This window comes from Bombina bombina, chromosome 1, assembly GCF_027579735.1.
Source record: "Bombina bombina isolate aBomBom1 chromosome 1, aBomBom1.pri, whole genome shotgun sequence".
Taxonomy (NCBI): domain Eukaryota; kingdom Metazoa; phylum Chordata; class Amphibia; order Anura; family Bombinatoridae; genus Bombina; species Bombina bombina.
Window position 1 is genome coordinate 826,419,975 of NC_069499.1, and position 14,976 is coordinate 826,434,950.

The 14,976-nt window shown below is 40.1% G+C and overlaps 1 protein-coding gene across 3 annotated transcripts in view; it reads left to right on the forward strand.

The window, feature by feature from the left end:
• SNTB2 (syntrophin beta 2) overlaps positions 1-14,976 on the forward strand; it is a 92,247-nt gene that overhangs the window by 41,003 nt on the left and 36,268 nt on the right. For all 3 annotated transcript variants that reach the window (XM_053699416.1, XM_053699417.1, XM_053699418.1), the window contains exons 4-5: positions 2,138-2,280; positions 14,072-14,268. In XM_053699416.1, coding sequence (XP_053555391.1) covers positions 2,138-2,280; positions 14,072-14,268 — 340 coding nt within the window. The remainder of the gene's footprint in view (positions 1-2,137; positions 2,281-14,071; positions 14,269-14,976) is intronic.

The following is a 14,976-nucleotide window of genomic DNA, read 5'->3' on the forward strand; positions in this document are numbered from 1 at the left end:
CATTGCAACAAATGACACAGGTATCATCTTCTGAATCAGACATGTTTAACACACTAGCAAATAAACTTGCAACTTGGAAATACAATTCAAATAGAATAATATTAAAACGTACTGTGCCTTTAAGAAGCACAGAAGATCTATGACAGTTAAAAATTAATAAATTGAAACAGTTATAGCCTCAATCCTTGTAAACAACACAACTTTAGCAAAGGTTTAATCCCATTAGCAAAGATAACAATTTCTGAAAGCAGGAAACAAATTACAGAATAAAAGTTTTTATCTCAGTCAAACTATAATTCTCACAGCTCTGCTGAGAGAAATTACCTCCCTCAAAATAAGTTTTGAAGACCCCTGAGCTCTGTAGAGATGAACCGGATCATGCAGGGAATACAATGAGTTGCTGACTGAAATATTTGATGCATAGTAAAAGCGCCCCTCCCCCACACACACAGCAGTGAGGGAGAACAGAAACTGACAGAAAAAACAGATTTAAGCAACTGCCAAGTGGAAAAATAGTGCCCAAACATTTATTCACTCAGTACCTCAGTAAATGAAAACGATTTTACATTCCAGCAAAAACGTTAAACATAATCTCTAGTTATTAAACAGCTTTATGTCTTTCTTACAGTGTAATTCTAGTGAAGTACCATTCTCCCAGAATACTGAAGTGTAAAGTATACATACATGACATTATATCGGTATGGCAGGATTTTCTCATCAATTCCATTGTCAGAAAATAAAAACTGCTACATACCTCTATGCAGATTCATCTGCCCGCTGTCCCCTGATCTGAAGTTTACCTCACTCCTCAGATGGCCGAGAACAGCAATATGATCTTAACTACTCCGGCTAAAATCATAGCAAAACTCTGGTAGATTCTTCCTCAAACTCTGCCAGAGAGGTAATAACACACTCCGGTGCTATTTTAAAATAACAAACTTTTGATTGAAGATATAAAACTAAGTATAATCACCATAGTCCTCTCACACGACCTATCTAGTTGCTGGGTGCAAGAGAATGACTGGGAGTGACGTAGAGGGGAGGAGCTATATGCAGCTCTGCTGGGTGAATCCTCTTGCACTTCCTGTAGGGGAGCAGTTAATATCCCAGAAGTAATGATGACCCGTGGACTGATCACACTTAACAGAAGAAATACATGTTTTATTGTGCCTGTATTAAAGTATAAAGTAAATATTTTAAAGAATATTATGAAAAAAGGTTAAGTTAAAGCTGTTTAAAATTATATTAAATTGTCGGGAATTGCATTGTCTTTGCACAACTTAAAGGACCGGTAAATACAGTAGATTTGTATGATCAACAAATACTTGATACAAAGACAATGCAATGGCACTTAGGGGCCAAATTGCAAGCGGCAGGCGGACAAGATTCGCTGTGTCAAATGTCCGCCTGACATTGCTAAATGCCGACAGAATATGCTGTCGGCATTTAACATTGCACAGGCATTTCTGGTGAAATGCTTGTGCAATGCCACCCCCTGCACATTTGCGGCCAATTGGCTGCTAGCAGGGAGTGTCAATTGTCCCGATCGTATCTGAGAGACAGCTTACAAATAGAGCAGACTGTATTTCACATTTCAGCTTTTTTGTAAAATATGCCCCTTAACTGTCCACAGCAACTCTCAAAAATGTATTCATGTCGGGAACCATATTATAGCTCCCCGGGGGCCGGCCCAATAACTCAAGCATACCTCTGATTGGATGCCTGATATATACTGGTAGGGCAGAAGCACCACACCTAGTAACTAGTGTACATGATGTCCACTGTAGCAGACCACTGGAGTAAATCTGCACAGGATTAGGGCAATCTGTATTTTCTTTTGTATTGTTATTATTTTTCTGTGCATAATGAGGCACATAAGTAGGGTATGTAAGAAGGGGTAGGGTTTAGAAGTGCCCCACTAACTCAAAACTTCACCAGCTACTGTTCTATGGTGAGTAGTTCACAAATTATATGCCTAAATGAATTCATGAATTAGAGCATGTCATTTTTCCACTGCAATGTCCCTTTAATGTTCACTGCTTTTATAAAGAATAATTTCATATCAGTACCTAGAATCATTAGTTGTTTTGTTTTCAATTAAAAATGTTTTATGGCTCTAACCTTTGCTCTGTGCCAGGTGTCTGTGGATGATGGGCGATCTGTCTGGCAACCAGCGCTTGCTGCAGTCACACAAAGAGATTTTCTGATCTTTGATGCAATGCCAAGGACTAAAGAGGAGTGGGGGAGCCCAAAACAGAGACTACCACTAATCTCTACAAGGTGATGCTTCTGCTGACACACAAACACCCACTGAGACTCACACACATCACACGTTCCTACGACTGCCTGAAAGGTACCACAGCTCATCACATCAGTGGCAAGTTTATGTGTCCTTTGCTTGTGCATCAATGTCGTTGTGTATAACTTATTTTTAGTACATTTAGGCACTATATAGGCAGGAGCAACTTTTCTTTTAAAAAGTGTACACACTAAGTTCTGAAACGTAAGCTAAAGGGACAGTCTACACCAACATTTTAATTGTTTAAAAAGATAGATAATCCCTTTATTACCCATTCCCTAGTTTTGCACAACCAACACAGTTATATAAATATAATTTTTACCTCTGTGATTACCTTGTATCTAACCCTTTGCACACTGCCCCCTTATTTCAGTTCTTTTAAAAAAACTTGCATTTTAGCCAATCAGAGCTGACTCACCTGAACTCCACGTGCGTGAGCACAGTGTTATCTATATGACACGCATGAACTAACACCCTCTAGTGGTGAAAAAATGTAAAAATGCCATGAGAGAAGAGGTGGCCTTCAAGGGCTTAGAAATTAGCATATGAACCTCCTAGGTTTAGCTTTCAAATAAGAATAACAAGAGAACAAGGCAAAATTGGTGATAAAAGTAAATTGGAAAATTGTTTAATATTACATTCTCTGTCAGAATCATGAAAGTTTATTTTGTACTAGACTGTCCCTTTAAGAAGCAGCGATCGTAAGACTGCTGCTTCTTAAACTGTCTGATCTGATACGATCGGGATGATTGACAGCCCCTGCTAGCGGCCAATTGGCCGCTAGTGAGCATAGGGCGGCATTGTGAGCATAGGGCGGCATTGCACAAGCATTTCACCGGAAATGCTTGTGCAATGATAAATGCAGACAGCGTATGCGATGTTGAGCAGACATGATTCTTTAACCCCTAACTCTTAATAGGACTTAATGAGGAGCGTATTCATACAGTATTTATGTGGGTGGTGTGGCTTTGGTCAGGGTACAGTCATGTAAATGGTGGCAATACCTACCATATTCAGGAGTTATATTCCAAACATACACAGCTATTCTTGCACCCAAAGGAGAGAATCCAAATTAATTAAAAGTGATAGTAAATCCTAGCATTTTTAAAACTATAGGATTTACCAGTGCTATAAAAAAAGAGGACTTTCAATCATTAAGTATAACAAAAATTCCTTTATTTGTGTGCAGCTTATGCTGAGGTGAGAGCCTATGTCCACCCATTGCAACACTCTATTTTCTCACTAAGGTGATGTTTCCACCTCTTAACTAATAGCGTGCTAGCCATTAGGCATCATGTAGATTGGCAATCACGGCTGCTATTGGCTAAGAGATGGAAACGTCACCTCAATGAAAAAAAGTGTTCTACCATGGAAGACCTGAGGCGCTCAACTCAGCACAAACTGCAGGCAAATAAAGGTACTTTCAGCATAAAGGTTTTTTTTATACTTCATGACTTAAAAGTCCTCTTTATTTATAGCACTGGTAAATCCTAGCATTTAAAAAATGCTAAAATTTACCATCACTTTAAAGGGATAGAAATGTCACAACTGAAATATGTATGGGTGTATTTCAGTTTTAAATAGAAGACCTTTTGCAATAAACTTCCATTAGTAAAAATGCTTCTAGTAAAAATGATGACTGTTTTTCAACGGCATATGCACATATGCTGTGAAGGCCAATGCACCAGTATTCAAAAACCACACCTGCTCAGAGAGCCGGCAGTGGGTTGTACGACACAAATTAAGTCTTCACTGATGCCAGCTCTCTGATCAGCCACTGTATTGAATACTCATGCACAGCCTTCATAGCATCCCTTCTACGATCTATCCCTTTAATTGGACAAGCAAATTAAACCACAATTTCCCCTAGCACAATTTCTATTATTATTTTACAACAACAACAAAAAATTAACCTTTTAACGCCGTTATGCCGTTCTATTCCGTCATAATTACACTGGGCTTTATATCCATTATGACGGAATAGAACGTCCTAGCCAATGGCTGTCCTGAAGCCTTCTGCGCTTCCTGGATTTGATCGCGGTCTGGAGGGCGTTCCTAGGGTTATAGGGACACCCCCCAGATGCAATCCAATAATTGAAATCTAGCGATCGTGTGCACGATCGCGTGATTTCAATTTGTCTACATCGGAACAGTTTTTCCGATGTAGACACTTTAACCCTGGCAGGAAAGGGTTAAAAAAAGTACATACATTTTTTGTAAAGAAGCTATTTCTGAACTGAAAGTACATTATGAAAATGTGAAAAGGAGATGTTGCACAAATCAATCTGGGGCAGGATGAGCTGACTTTTTATAGCAGAAGTATGAAAAATTGGAAGCGACCTCAGCTAAGTAACTGAAATATTTTTAGCCCTTTGTTTCGAATCCCCATAGGATAAGTGACTGTTGAAGAGCCACATATCTTGAAAAATATTGTTGGAGAATTAGATAGAGCACTATTTATTTTGTACACTATAGTGCCCAGATTTTTAGTGAGATTTCCTTTTTTTTTTTAATTTAATGTGATCTTCTTGTGCACATAATGAATTTAAGAACATATGGCTTTGCTTGTATTAAACACACAAATTTATTTTAACCAAAGGCCATATTATTACTATTGTAAAAACAAACAAAAAAATAAATAAATAAATCGTTTTTGGTATATTGGTTGTCACTTAGATATCTACCGGGGATCACATTCTATCTTTTAGGAAGATGAATCAATACACAAAAAATTGTTATAAAACAATGTATTTGGTCCTTGTTACTGCAGCTTGTAACTTAAAGGGGCATGAAACCCAAATTTTTTCTTTCATGATTTAAAAAGATCATGCCATTTTAAATAACTTTCTAATTTACTTCTATTATCTAATTTGCTTCATTCTCTTGATATCCTTTGCTGAAAAGCATATCTAGATAGACTCAGTAGCTTCTGATTGGTGGCTTCACATAGATGCCTCTTGTGATTGGCTCACCCATGTGCATTGCTATTTCTTCAACAAAGCAAACTAGATAATAGAAGTAAATTGGGATGTTGTTTAAAAACATAATTTATGCTTACCTGATAAATTCCTTTCTCCTGTAGTGTAGTCAGTCCACGGGTCATCCATTACTTATGGGATATTAACTCCTCCCTAACAGGAAGTGCAAGAGGATCACCCAAGCAGAGCTGCTATATAGCTCCTCCCCTCTACGTCATACCCAGTCATTCGACCGAAAACCAAACGAGAAAGGAGAAACTATAGGGTGCAGTGGTGACTGGAGTATAATTTAAAATTTAGACCTGCCATAAAAAACAGGGCGGGCCGTGGACTGACTACACTACAGGAGAAAGGAATTTATCAGGTAAGCATAAATTATGTTTTCTCCTGTTAAGTGTAGTCAGTCCACGGGTCATCCATTACTTATGGGATACCAATACCAAAGCTAAAAGTACACGGATGACGGGAGGGACAGGCAGGCTCTTTACACGGAAGGAACCACTGCCTGAAGAACCTTTCTCCCAAAAACAGCCTCCGAAGAAGCAAAAGTGTCAAATTTGGAAAATTTGGAAAAAGTGTGAAGTGAAGACCAAGTTGCAGCCTTGCAAATCTGTTCAACAGAGGCCTCATTCTTAAAGGCCCAAGTGGAAGCCACAGCTCTAGTAGAATGAGCTGTAATTCTTTCAGGAGGCTGCTGTCCAGCAGTCTCATAGGCTAAACGTATTATGCTACGAAGCCAAAAAGAGAGAGAGGTGGCCGAAGCCTTTTGACCTCTCCTCTGTCCAGAATACACGACAAACAGGGAAGAAGTTTGTCGAAAATCTTTAGTTGCCTGTAAATAAAATTTCAGGGCACGGACAACGTCCAGATTGTGCAGAAGTCGTTCCTTCTTTGAAGAAGGGTTAGGACACAATGATGGAACAACAATCTCTTGATTGATATTCCTGTTGGTAACTACCTTAGGTAAGAACCCAGGTTTAGTACGCAGAACTACCTTGTCTGAATGGAAAATCAGATAAGGAGAATCACAATGTAAGGCCGATAACTCAGAGACTCTTCGAGCCGAGGAAATAGCCATTAAAAACAGAACTTTCCAAGATAACAGCTTGATATCAATGGAATGAAGGGGTTCAAACGGAACACCCTGTAAAACGTTAAGAACTAAGTTTAAGCTCCATGGTGGAGCAACAGTTTTAAACACAGGCTTAATCCTGGCCAAAGCCTGACAAAAAGCCTGAACGTCTGGAACTTCTGACAGACGTTTGTGTAAAAGGATGGACAAAGCTGAGATCTGTCCCTTTAACAAACTAGCGGATAAACCCTTTTCTAAACCTTCCTGTAGAAAAGACAATATCCTAGGAATCCTAACCTTACTCCATGAGTAACTCTTGGATTCGCACCAATGCAAGTATTTGCGCCATATTTTATGGTAAATTTTCCTGGTGACAGGCTTCCTAGCCTGTATTAAAGTATCAATCACTGATTCCGAGAATCCACGCTTTGATAGAATCAAGCGTTCAATCTCCAAGCAGTCAGCTTCAGAGAAATTAGATTTGGATGCTTGAAAGGACCCTGCACCAGAAGGTCCTGTCTCAGAGGTAGAGACCATGGTGGACAGGACGACATGTCCACTAGGTCTGCATACCAGGTCCTGCGAGGCCACACAGGCGCTATTAGAATCACCGATGCTCTCTCCTGTTTGATCCTGGCAATCAATCGAGGAAGCAACGGGAAGGGTGGAAACACATAAGCCATGTTGAAGGCCCAAGGTGCTGTCAGAGCATCTATCAGAACCGCTCCCGGGTCTCTGGACCTGGATCCGTAGCAAGGAAGTTTGGCGTTCTGGCGAGACGCCATGAGATCCAGATCTGGTTTGCCCCAACGCCGAAGTATTTGGACAAAAACCTCCGGATGAAGTTCCCACTCCCCCGGATGAAAAGTCTGACGACTTAGAAAATCCGCTTCCCAGTTCTCCACGCCTGGGATGTGGATCGCTGATAGGTGGCAAGAGTGAGACTCTGCCCATAGAATTATCTTTGAGACTTCCATCATCGCTAGGGAACTCCTTGTCCCTCCCTGATGGTTGATGTAAGCCACAGTCGTGATGTTGTCCGACTGAAACCTGATGAACCTCAGAGTTGCTAACTGAGGCCAAGCCAGAAGAGCGTTGAAAACTGCTCTTAATTCCAGAATGTTTATGGGAAGGAGACTCTCCTCCTGAGCCCAAGATCCCTGAGTCTTCAGGGAGTTCCAGACAGCGCCCCAACCTATCAGGCTGGCGTCTGTTGTTACAATCGTCCAATCTGGTCTGCTGAAGGGCATCCCCTTGGACAGATGTGGCCGAGAAAGCCACCATAGAAGAGAATTTCTTGTCTCCTGATCCAAATTCAGCATAGGGGACAAATCTGAGTAATCCCCATTCCACTGGCTCAGCATGCACAATTGCAGTGGTCTGAGATGCAGGCGTGCAAAGGGTACTATGTCCATTGCCGCTACCATTAAGCCTATTACCTCCATACATTGAGCCACTGACGGGTGCGGAATGGAATGAAGGACACGGCAAGCATTTAGAAGTTTTGTTAACCTGTCTTCTGTCAGGTAAATTTTCATTTCTGCAGAATCTATAAGAGTCCCTAAGAAGGGAACTCTTGTGAGTGGCAATAGAGAACTCTTTCCTTCGTTCACTTTCCACCCATGTGACCTTAGAAATGCCAGTACAAACTCTGTATGAGACTTGGCAGTTTGGAGACTTGACGCTTGTATCAGAATGTCGTCTAGGTACGGAGCTACCGATATTCCTCGCGGCCTTAGTACCGCCAGAAGAGAACCCAGAACCTTTGTAAAGATTATTGGGGCAGTAGCCAATCCGAAGGGAAGAGCTACAAACTGGTAATGCCTGTCTAGGAAGGCAAATCTTAGGTACCGGTAATGATCTTTGTGAATCGGTATGTGCAGGTAGGCATCCTTTAAATCCACTGTGGTCATGTACTGACCCTTTTGGATCATGGGTAAGATTGTCCGAATAGTTTCCATTTTGAACGATGGAACTCTTAGGAATTTGTTTAGGATTTTTAAATCCAAGATTGGTCTGAAGGTTCCTTCCTTCTTGGGAACCACAAACAGATTTGAGTAAAACCCTTGTCCGTGCTCCGACCGCGGAACCGGGTGGATCACTCCCATTAGTAAAAGGTTTTGTACACAGCGTAGAAACGCCTCTTTCTTTATCTGGTTTGTTGACAACCTTGAAAGATGAAATCTCCCTTTTGGAGGAGAAGCTTTGAAGTCCAGAAGATATCCCTGAGATATGATCTCTAACGCCCAGGGATCCTGGACATCTCTTGCCCAAGCCTGGGCGAAGAGAGAAAGTCTGCCCCCTACTAGATCCGTTTCCGGATTGGGGGCCCTCACTTCATGCTGTCTTAGGGGCAGCAGCAGGTTTTCTGGCCTGCTTGCCCTTGTTCCAGGTCTGGTTAGGTTTCCAGCCCTGTCTGAATCTAGCAACAGAACCTTCCTGTTTTGGAGCGGAGGAAGTTGATGATGCTCCTGCCTTGTAGTTACGAAAGGCACGAAAATTAGACTGTCTAGCCCTTGGTTTGGCTCTGTCTTGAGGCAGGGCATGGCCCTTACCTCCAGTAATGTCAGCGATAATTTCTTTCAAACCGGGCCCGAATAATGTCTGCCCTTTGAAAGGTATGTTAAGCAATTTAGATTTAGAAGTCACATCGGCTGACCAGGATTTTAGCCACAGCGCTCTGCGCGCCTGAATGGCGAATCCGGAATTCTTAGCCGTAAGTTTAGTTAGATGTACTACAGCATCAGAAATAAATGAATTAGCTAGCTTAAGGGCTTTAAGCTTGTTTGTAATCTCATCCAATGGAGCTGATTCAAGGGTCTCTTCCAGAGACTCAAACCAGAATGCCGCCGCAGCCGTGACAGGCGCAATGCATGCGAGTGGTTGTAATATAAAACCTTGTTGAGTAAACATTTTCTTAAGGTAACCCTCTAACTTTTTATCCATTGGATCTGAAAAGGCACAGCTATCCTCCACCGGGATAGTGGTACGCTTAGCCAGAGTAGAAACTGCTCCCTCCACCTTAGGGACCGTCTGCCATAAGTCCCGTGTGGTGGCGTCTATTGGAAACATTTTTCTAAATATAGGAGGGGGGGAAAAGGGTACATCGGGCCTATCCCACTCCTTGGTAATAATCTCTGTAAGCCTCTTAGGTATAGGAAAGACGTCAGTACACGCCGGTACCGCATAGTATCTATCCAGCCTACATAATTTCTCTGGGATTGCAACCGTGTTACAATCATTCAGAGCCGCTAATACCTCCCCTAATAGTACACGGAGGTTCTCAAGCTTAAATTTAAAATTTGAAATGTCTGAATCTAGTCTATTTGGATCAGATCCGTCACCTACAGAATGAAGCTCACCGTCTTCATGCTCTGCCACTTGTGACGCAGTATCAGACATGGCTCTAACATTATCAGCGTACTCTGTTCTCACCCCAGAGTGGTCGCGTTTACCTCTAATGTCTGGCAATTTAGATAAAACTTCAGTCATAACATTAGCCATGTCCTGTAAAGTGATTTGTAATGGCCGCCCTGATGTACTTGGCGCCACAATATCACGCACCTCCCGAGCGGGAGATGCAGGTACTGACACGTGAGAAGAGTTAGTCGGCATAACTTTCCCCTCGATGTCTGGTGAAATTGTCTTGACATGTACAGATTGGCTTTTATTTAAAGTAGCATCAATGCAATTACTACACAAATTTCTATTGGGCTCCACATTGGTCTTAGAACATATTGCACAAAGAGATTCCTCTGTGTCAGCCATGTTTAAACAAACTAGCAATTAGACTAGCAAGCTTGGAAAATACTTTTCAAACAATTTTCAAGTAATATAAAAAAACGTTACTGTGCCTTTAAGAAGCACACAAAAACTGTCACAGTTGAAATAACAAATAACCGGATTAGTTATAGAAAACAATTTTTTACAGTAAATGTATTGATTTAGCAAAGGAATGCACCCACTAGCAAATGGATGATTAACCCCTTAATACCGGAAAAACGTATAACAATAAAATATAAACGTTTTAATCACAGTCAACACACAGTCTCACAGGTCTGCTGTGAGTGATTACCTCCCTCAAAACTAGTTTTGGAGACCCCTGAGCTCTGTAGAGACGTCCTGGATCATGCAGGGAGAATAAGGAGATTTGTGACTGAATTTCTACTGCGTAGAAAAGCGCCAAAATAGGCCCCTCCCACTCATAATACAACAGTGGGGAAGCTGAATAAACTGACTTTATTTAAAATAAACGATAGCCAAGTGGAAAGTAATGCCCAAAAAATTTTTCACCAAGTACCTCAGAGAAAAAAACGATTAACCTGCCAGTAAACATTTTAATATATGAAATGATATTAAAAAGCCTGTTGCTAGTCGCTCTCACTGCAGAAAGGCTATAAGTTATATGTATACAGTATTTTCTTAGTGAAGTGCCATTCCCCAGAAATACCTCAGTGCCAACATACATACATAACAGCCTGATACCAGTTGCTACTACTGCATTTAAGGCTGTACTTACATTTTAACGGTATTAGCAGTATTTTCTCAGTCAATTCCATTCCTTAGAAAATAATATACTGCAACATACCTCTTTGCAGGTAAACCCTGCCCGCTGTCCCCTGTTCTGAAGTTACCCCGCTCCTCAGAAGGCCGAGAACAGCAAATGGATCTTAGTTACGTCCGCTAAGATCATACACAAACTCAGGCAGATTCTTCTTCTAATGCTGCCTGAGAAAAAACAACACACTCCGGTGCTGTTTAAAATAACAAACTTTTGATTGAAGAAATAAAAACTGAGTTAATATCCCATAAGTAATGGATGACCCGTGGACTGACTACACTTAACAGGAGAAATTGTATTTTCTATCTGAATCATGAAAGAAACATTTTGGGTTTAGTGCCCCTTTTTAAAGTTAAATGGATATGAAACCCAAATTTTTTTTGTGTGATTGCGACAGAGCTTACAATTTAAAAAAAGTTTCTAATTTACTTATATTATCAAATTTGCTTCATTCCCATAGTATTCTGTGTTGACAATATATCTAGGTAGGTCTTTAGAGCACTACATGGCAGGAAATATTGCTGCCATCTAGTGCTCTTACAAATGGATAACATTCTTGCAAAACTGCTGCTATATAGTGGTCTAGACACATGCATGTACCTAAACTTTTTTTCAACAAAAGATACCAAGAAAACAAAGAAAATTTGTTAATAGAAGTAAATTAGAAAGTTGTTTTAAATTGCATGTTCTATCTGAATCATGAAAAATGTTGGGTTTCATGTCCCTTTAACTCCAAATTAAATTAGTTATAAAGATTACAGAACAGGGGCACCTCATGAATATTATTATAGGCCAAAAAGACAAAGGGGCCTATTTATCATATGTCTGTCTGACCTGATCCGACATTGCGGATCAGGTCCGACAGACATCGCTGAATGCAGACAGCAATACGCTCTCCGTATTCAGCATTGCACCAGCAGCTCTTGTGAGCTGCTGGTGCTACGCCGCCCCCTGCAGACTCGTGGCCGCCAGCAGGGGGGTGTCAATCAACCCGATCGTACTCGATTGGGTTGATTTCCGGAGATTCCTGTCCACCTCATTAGAGCAGGCGGACAGGGTTATGGAGCAGCGGTCTTTAGACCGCTGCTCAATAACTTGTGTTTCTGGCGAGTCTGAAGACTCGCCAGAAACATGGGCCTTCAAGCTCCGTTCGGAGCTTGATAGATAGGCCCCAAAGGGCCAAGTATGCAGGTTTAACAGAAAGATTTTAACAAAATAAGATTTCATCAAAAACTCATCACTTGATAAAAATAGATACAGTTGTGCTCATAAGTTTACGTACCCTGGCAGAATTTATGATTTCTTGGCCATTTTTCAGAGAATATGAATGATAACCCAAAAACATTTCTTTCACTCATGGTTAGTGTTTGGTTGAAGCCATTTATTATCAATCCACTGGGTTTACTCTTTTTAAATCATAATGACAACAGAAGCTACCCAAATGACCCTGATCAAAAGTTTACATACCCTGGTGATTTTGGCCTGATAACATGCACACAAATGGCCACAAAGGGGTTTGAATGGCTATTAAAGGTAACCATCCTCATCTGTGATCTGTTTTCTTGTAATTAGTGTGTGTGTCTAAAAGGTCAATGAGTTTCTGGACTCCTGACAGACCCTTGCATCTTTCATACAGTGCTGCACTGACGATTCAGGATTCTGAGTCATGGGGAAAGCAAAAGAATTGTCAAAGGATCTGCGGGAAAAGGTAGTTGAACTGTATAAAACAGGAAAGGGATATAAAAAGATATCCAAGTAATTGAGAATGCAAATCAGCAGTGTTCAAACTCTAATCAAGAAGTGGAAAATGAGGGGTTCTGTTGAAACCAAACCACGGTCAGGTAGACCAACTAAAATTTCAGCCACAACTGCCAGGAAAATTGTTCGGAATGTAAAGACAAACCCACAAATAACTTTAGGTGGAATACAAGACTCTCTGAAAACATGTTGTGTGGCTGTTTCAAGATGCACAATAAGGAGGCACTTTAAGAAAGATGGGCTGCATGGTCGAGTCGCCAGAAGAAAGCCATTACTACGCAAATGCCACAAAGTATCCCTCTTACAATACGCCAAACAGCACAGCGACAAGCCTCAAACCTTCTGGCACAAAGTCATTTGGAGTGATGAGACCATTATTGAGCTTTTTGGCCACAACCATAAATGCTACATTTGGAGAGGAGTCAACAAGGCCTATAATGAAAGGTACACCATTCCTGCTGTGAAACACAGAGGTGGATCACTGATGTTTTGGGGATGTGTGAGCTACAAAGGCACAGGAAATTTGGTTAGAATTGATGGCAAGATGAATGCAGTATTTTATCAAACAGAACCCCTCATTTTCAACTTCTTGATTAGAGTTTGAACACTGCTGATTTGCATTCTCAATTCCTTGGATATTTTTTTATATCCCTTTCCTGTTTTATACAGTTCAACTACCTTTTCCCGCAGATCCTTTGACAATTCTTTTGCTTTCCCCATGACTCAGAATCCAGAAACGTCAGTGCTGCACTGGATGAAAGATGTACGGGTCTGTCAGGAGTCCAGAAACTCATTGACCTCTTATACACACACACTAATTACAAGCAAACAGATCACAGGTGAGGATGGTTACCTTTAATAGCCATTTAAACCCCTTTGTGTCAACTTGTGTGCATGTTATCAGGCCAAAATCACCAGGGTATGTAAACTTTTGATCAGGGTAATTTGGGTAGTTTCTGTTGTCATTATGATTTAAAAAAGAGTAAACACAGTTGATTGATAATAAATGGCTTCAGCCAAACACTAACCATGAGTGAAAGAAAAGTTTTTGTGTTATCATTCATATTCTCTGAAAAATGGCCAAGAAATCATAAATTCTGCCAGGGTATGTAAACTTATGAGCACAACTGTATTTTACACCATATATAACCAGTGGTGAGATTCAGCCTGAAGTTAATGCCACCACTGCATTTAGCAATCATTTGTGATTAGCATTAGACTTCTGGTTAATTCCTGTTCCATCTACACCACAATCAAATAGATCTCCTAACTGCTTTGTTGTAGTTATATGTTTATAGCTAATAAAACAAATCAGATTTCCTCTAAAATCTGACCATATAGTGTATTATAGACTGCATAAATGTGACAATATGTGTTACTGATCTCTGTGCTCTTTTTTTTAGGTTGGTGCATTCTGGGCCGGGAAATAGTTCACCATCATTAGGTTCACATTTAACTTTCGGCACTCGCACGGGCTGCCCACAAGGAATAGATACCCGCGTTTTCCGTGTGGAGAATCAACGAGACCTTTCTGTGTGGACACGGGCACTGGTACAGGGCTGTCACGTTGCAGCAGAGCTTACACGTGAAGTCTCAATCAGTAAGTCATTTGATACATGATATAAAAGTAAAACTGTAGTTTATCGTATACTAAATAAACAATCAGAGAAGCAAAACCACTAGAAGAGCAACAATTTATTAATTAATATTTCTACAAATGTTGCCTAATTTCTGCAACACTTGTAAAAAAACAAACAAACAAACAAACAAAAAGACAACAACTTAAATACACTATAAAGGGTTAAAGGGACACTGAACCCAATTTTTTTCTTTCTTTCATGATTCAGATAGAGCATGCCATTTTAAGCAACTTTCTAATTTACTCCTATTATCAATTTGTCTTTGTTCTCTTGCTATCTTTATTTGAAAAATAATGCATCTAAGCTTTGTTTTGGTTCAGAACTCTAGACAGCACTTTTTTATTAGTGGATGAATGTATCCACCAATTAGCAAGAACAACCCAGGTTTTTCACCAAAAATGGTCCGGCATCTAAACTTACATTCTTGCATTTCAAATAAAGATACCAAGAGAATGAAGCAAATTTGATAATAGGAGTAAATTAGAAAGTTGCTTAAAATTTCGTGTTCTATCTGAATCACGAAAGAAAAAATTTGGGTTCAGTGTCTCTTTAAGTTGTTATTATTATAATCTTTATTATTTTATATATATATATATATATATATATATATATATATATATATATATATATATATATATATATTTATTTATTTTTTTTATTTTTTTTCT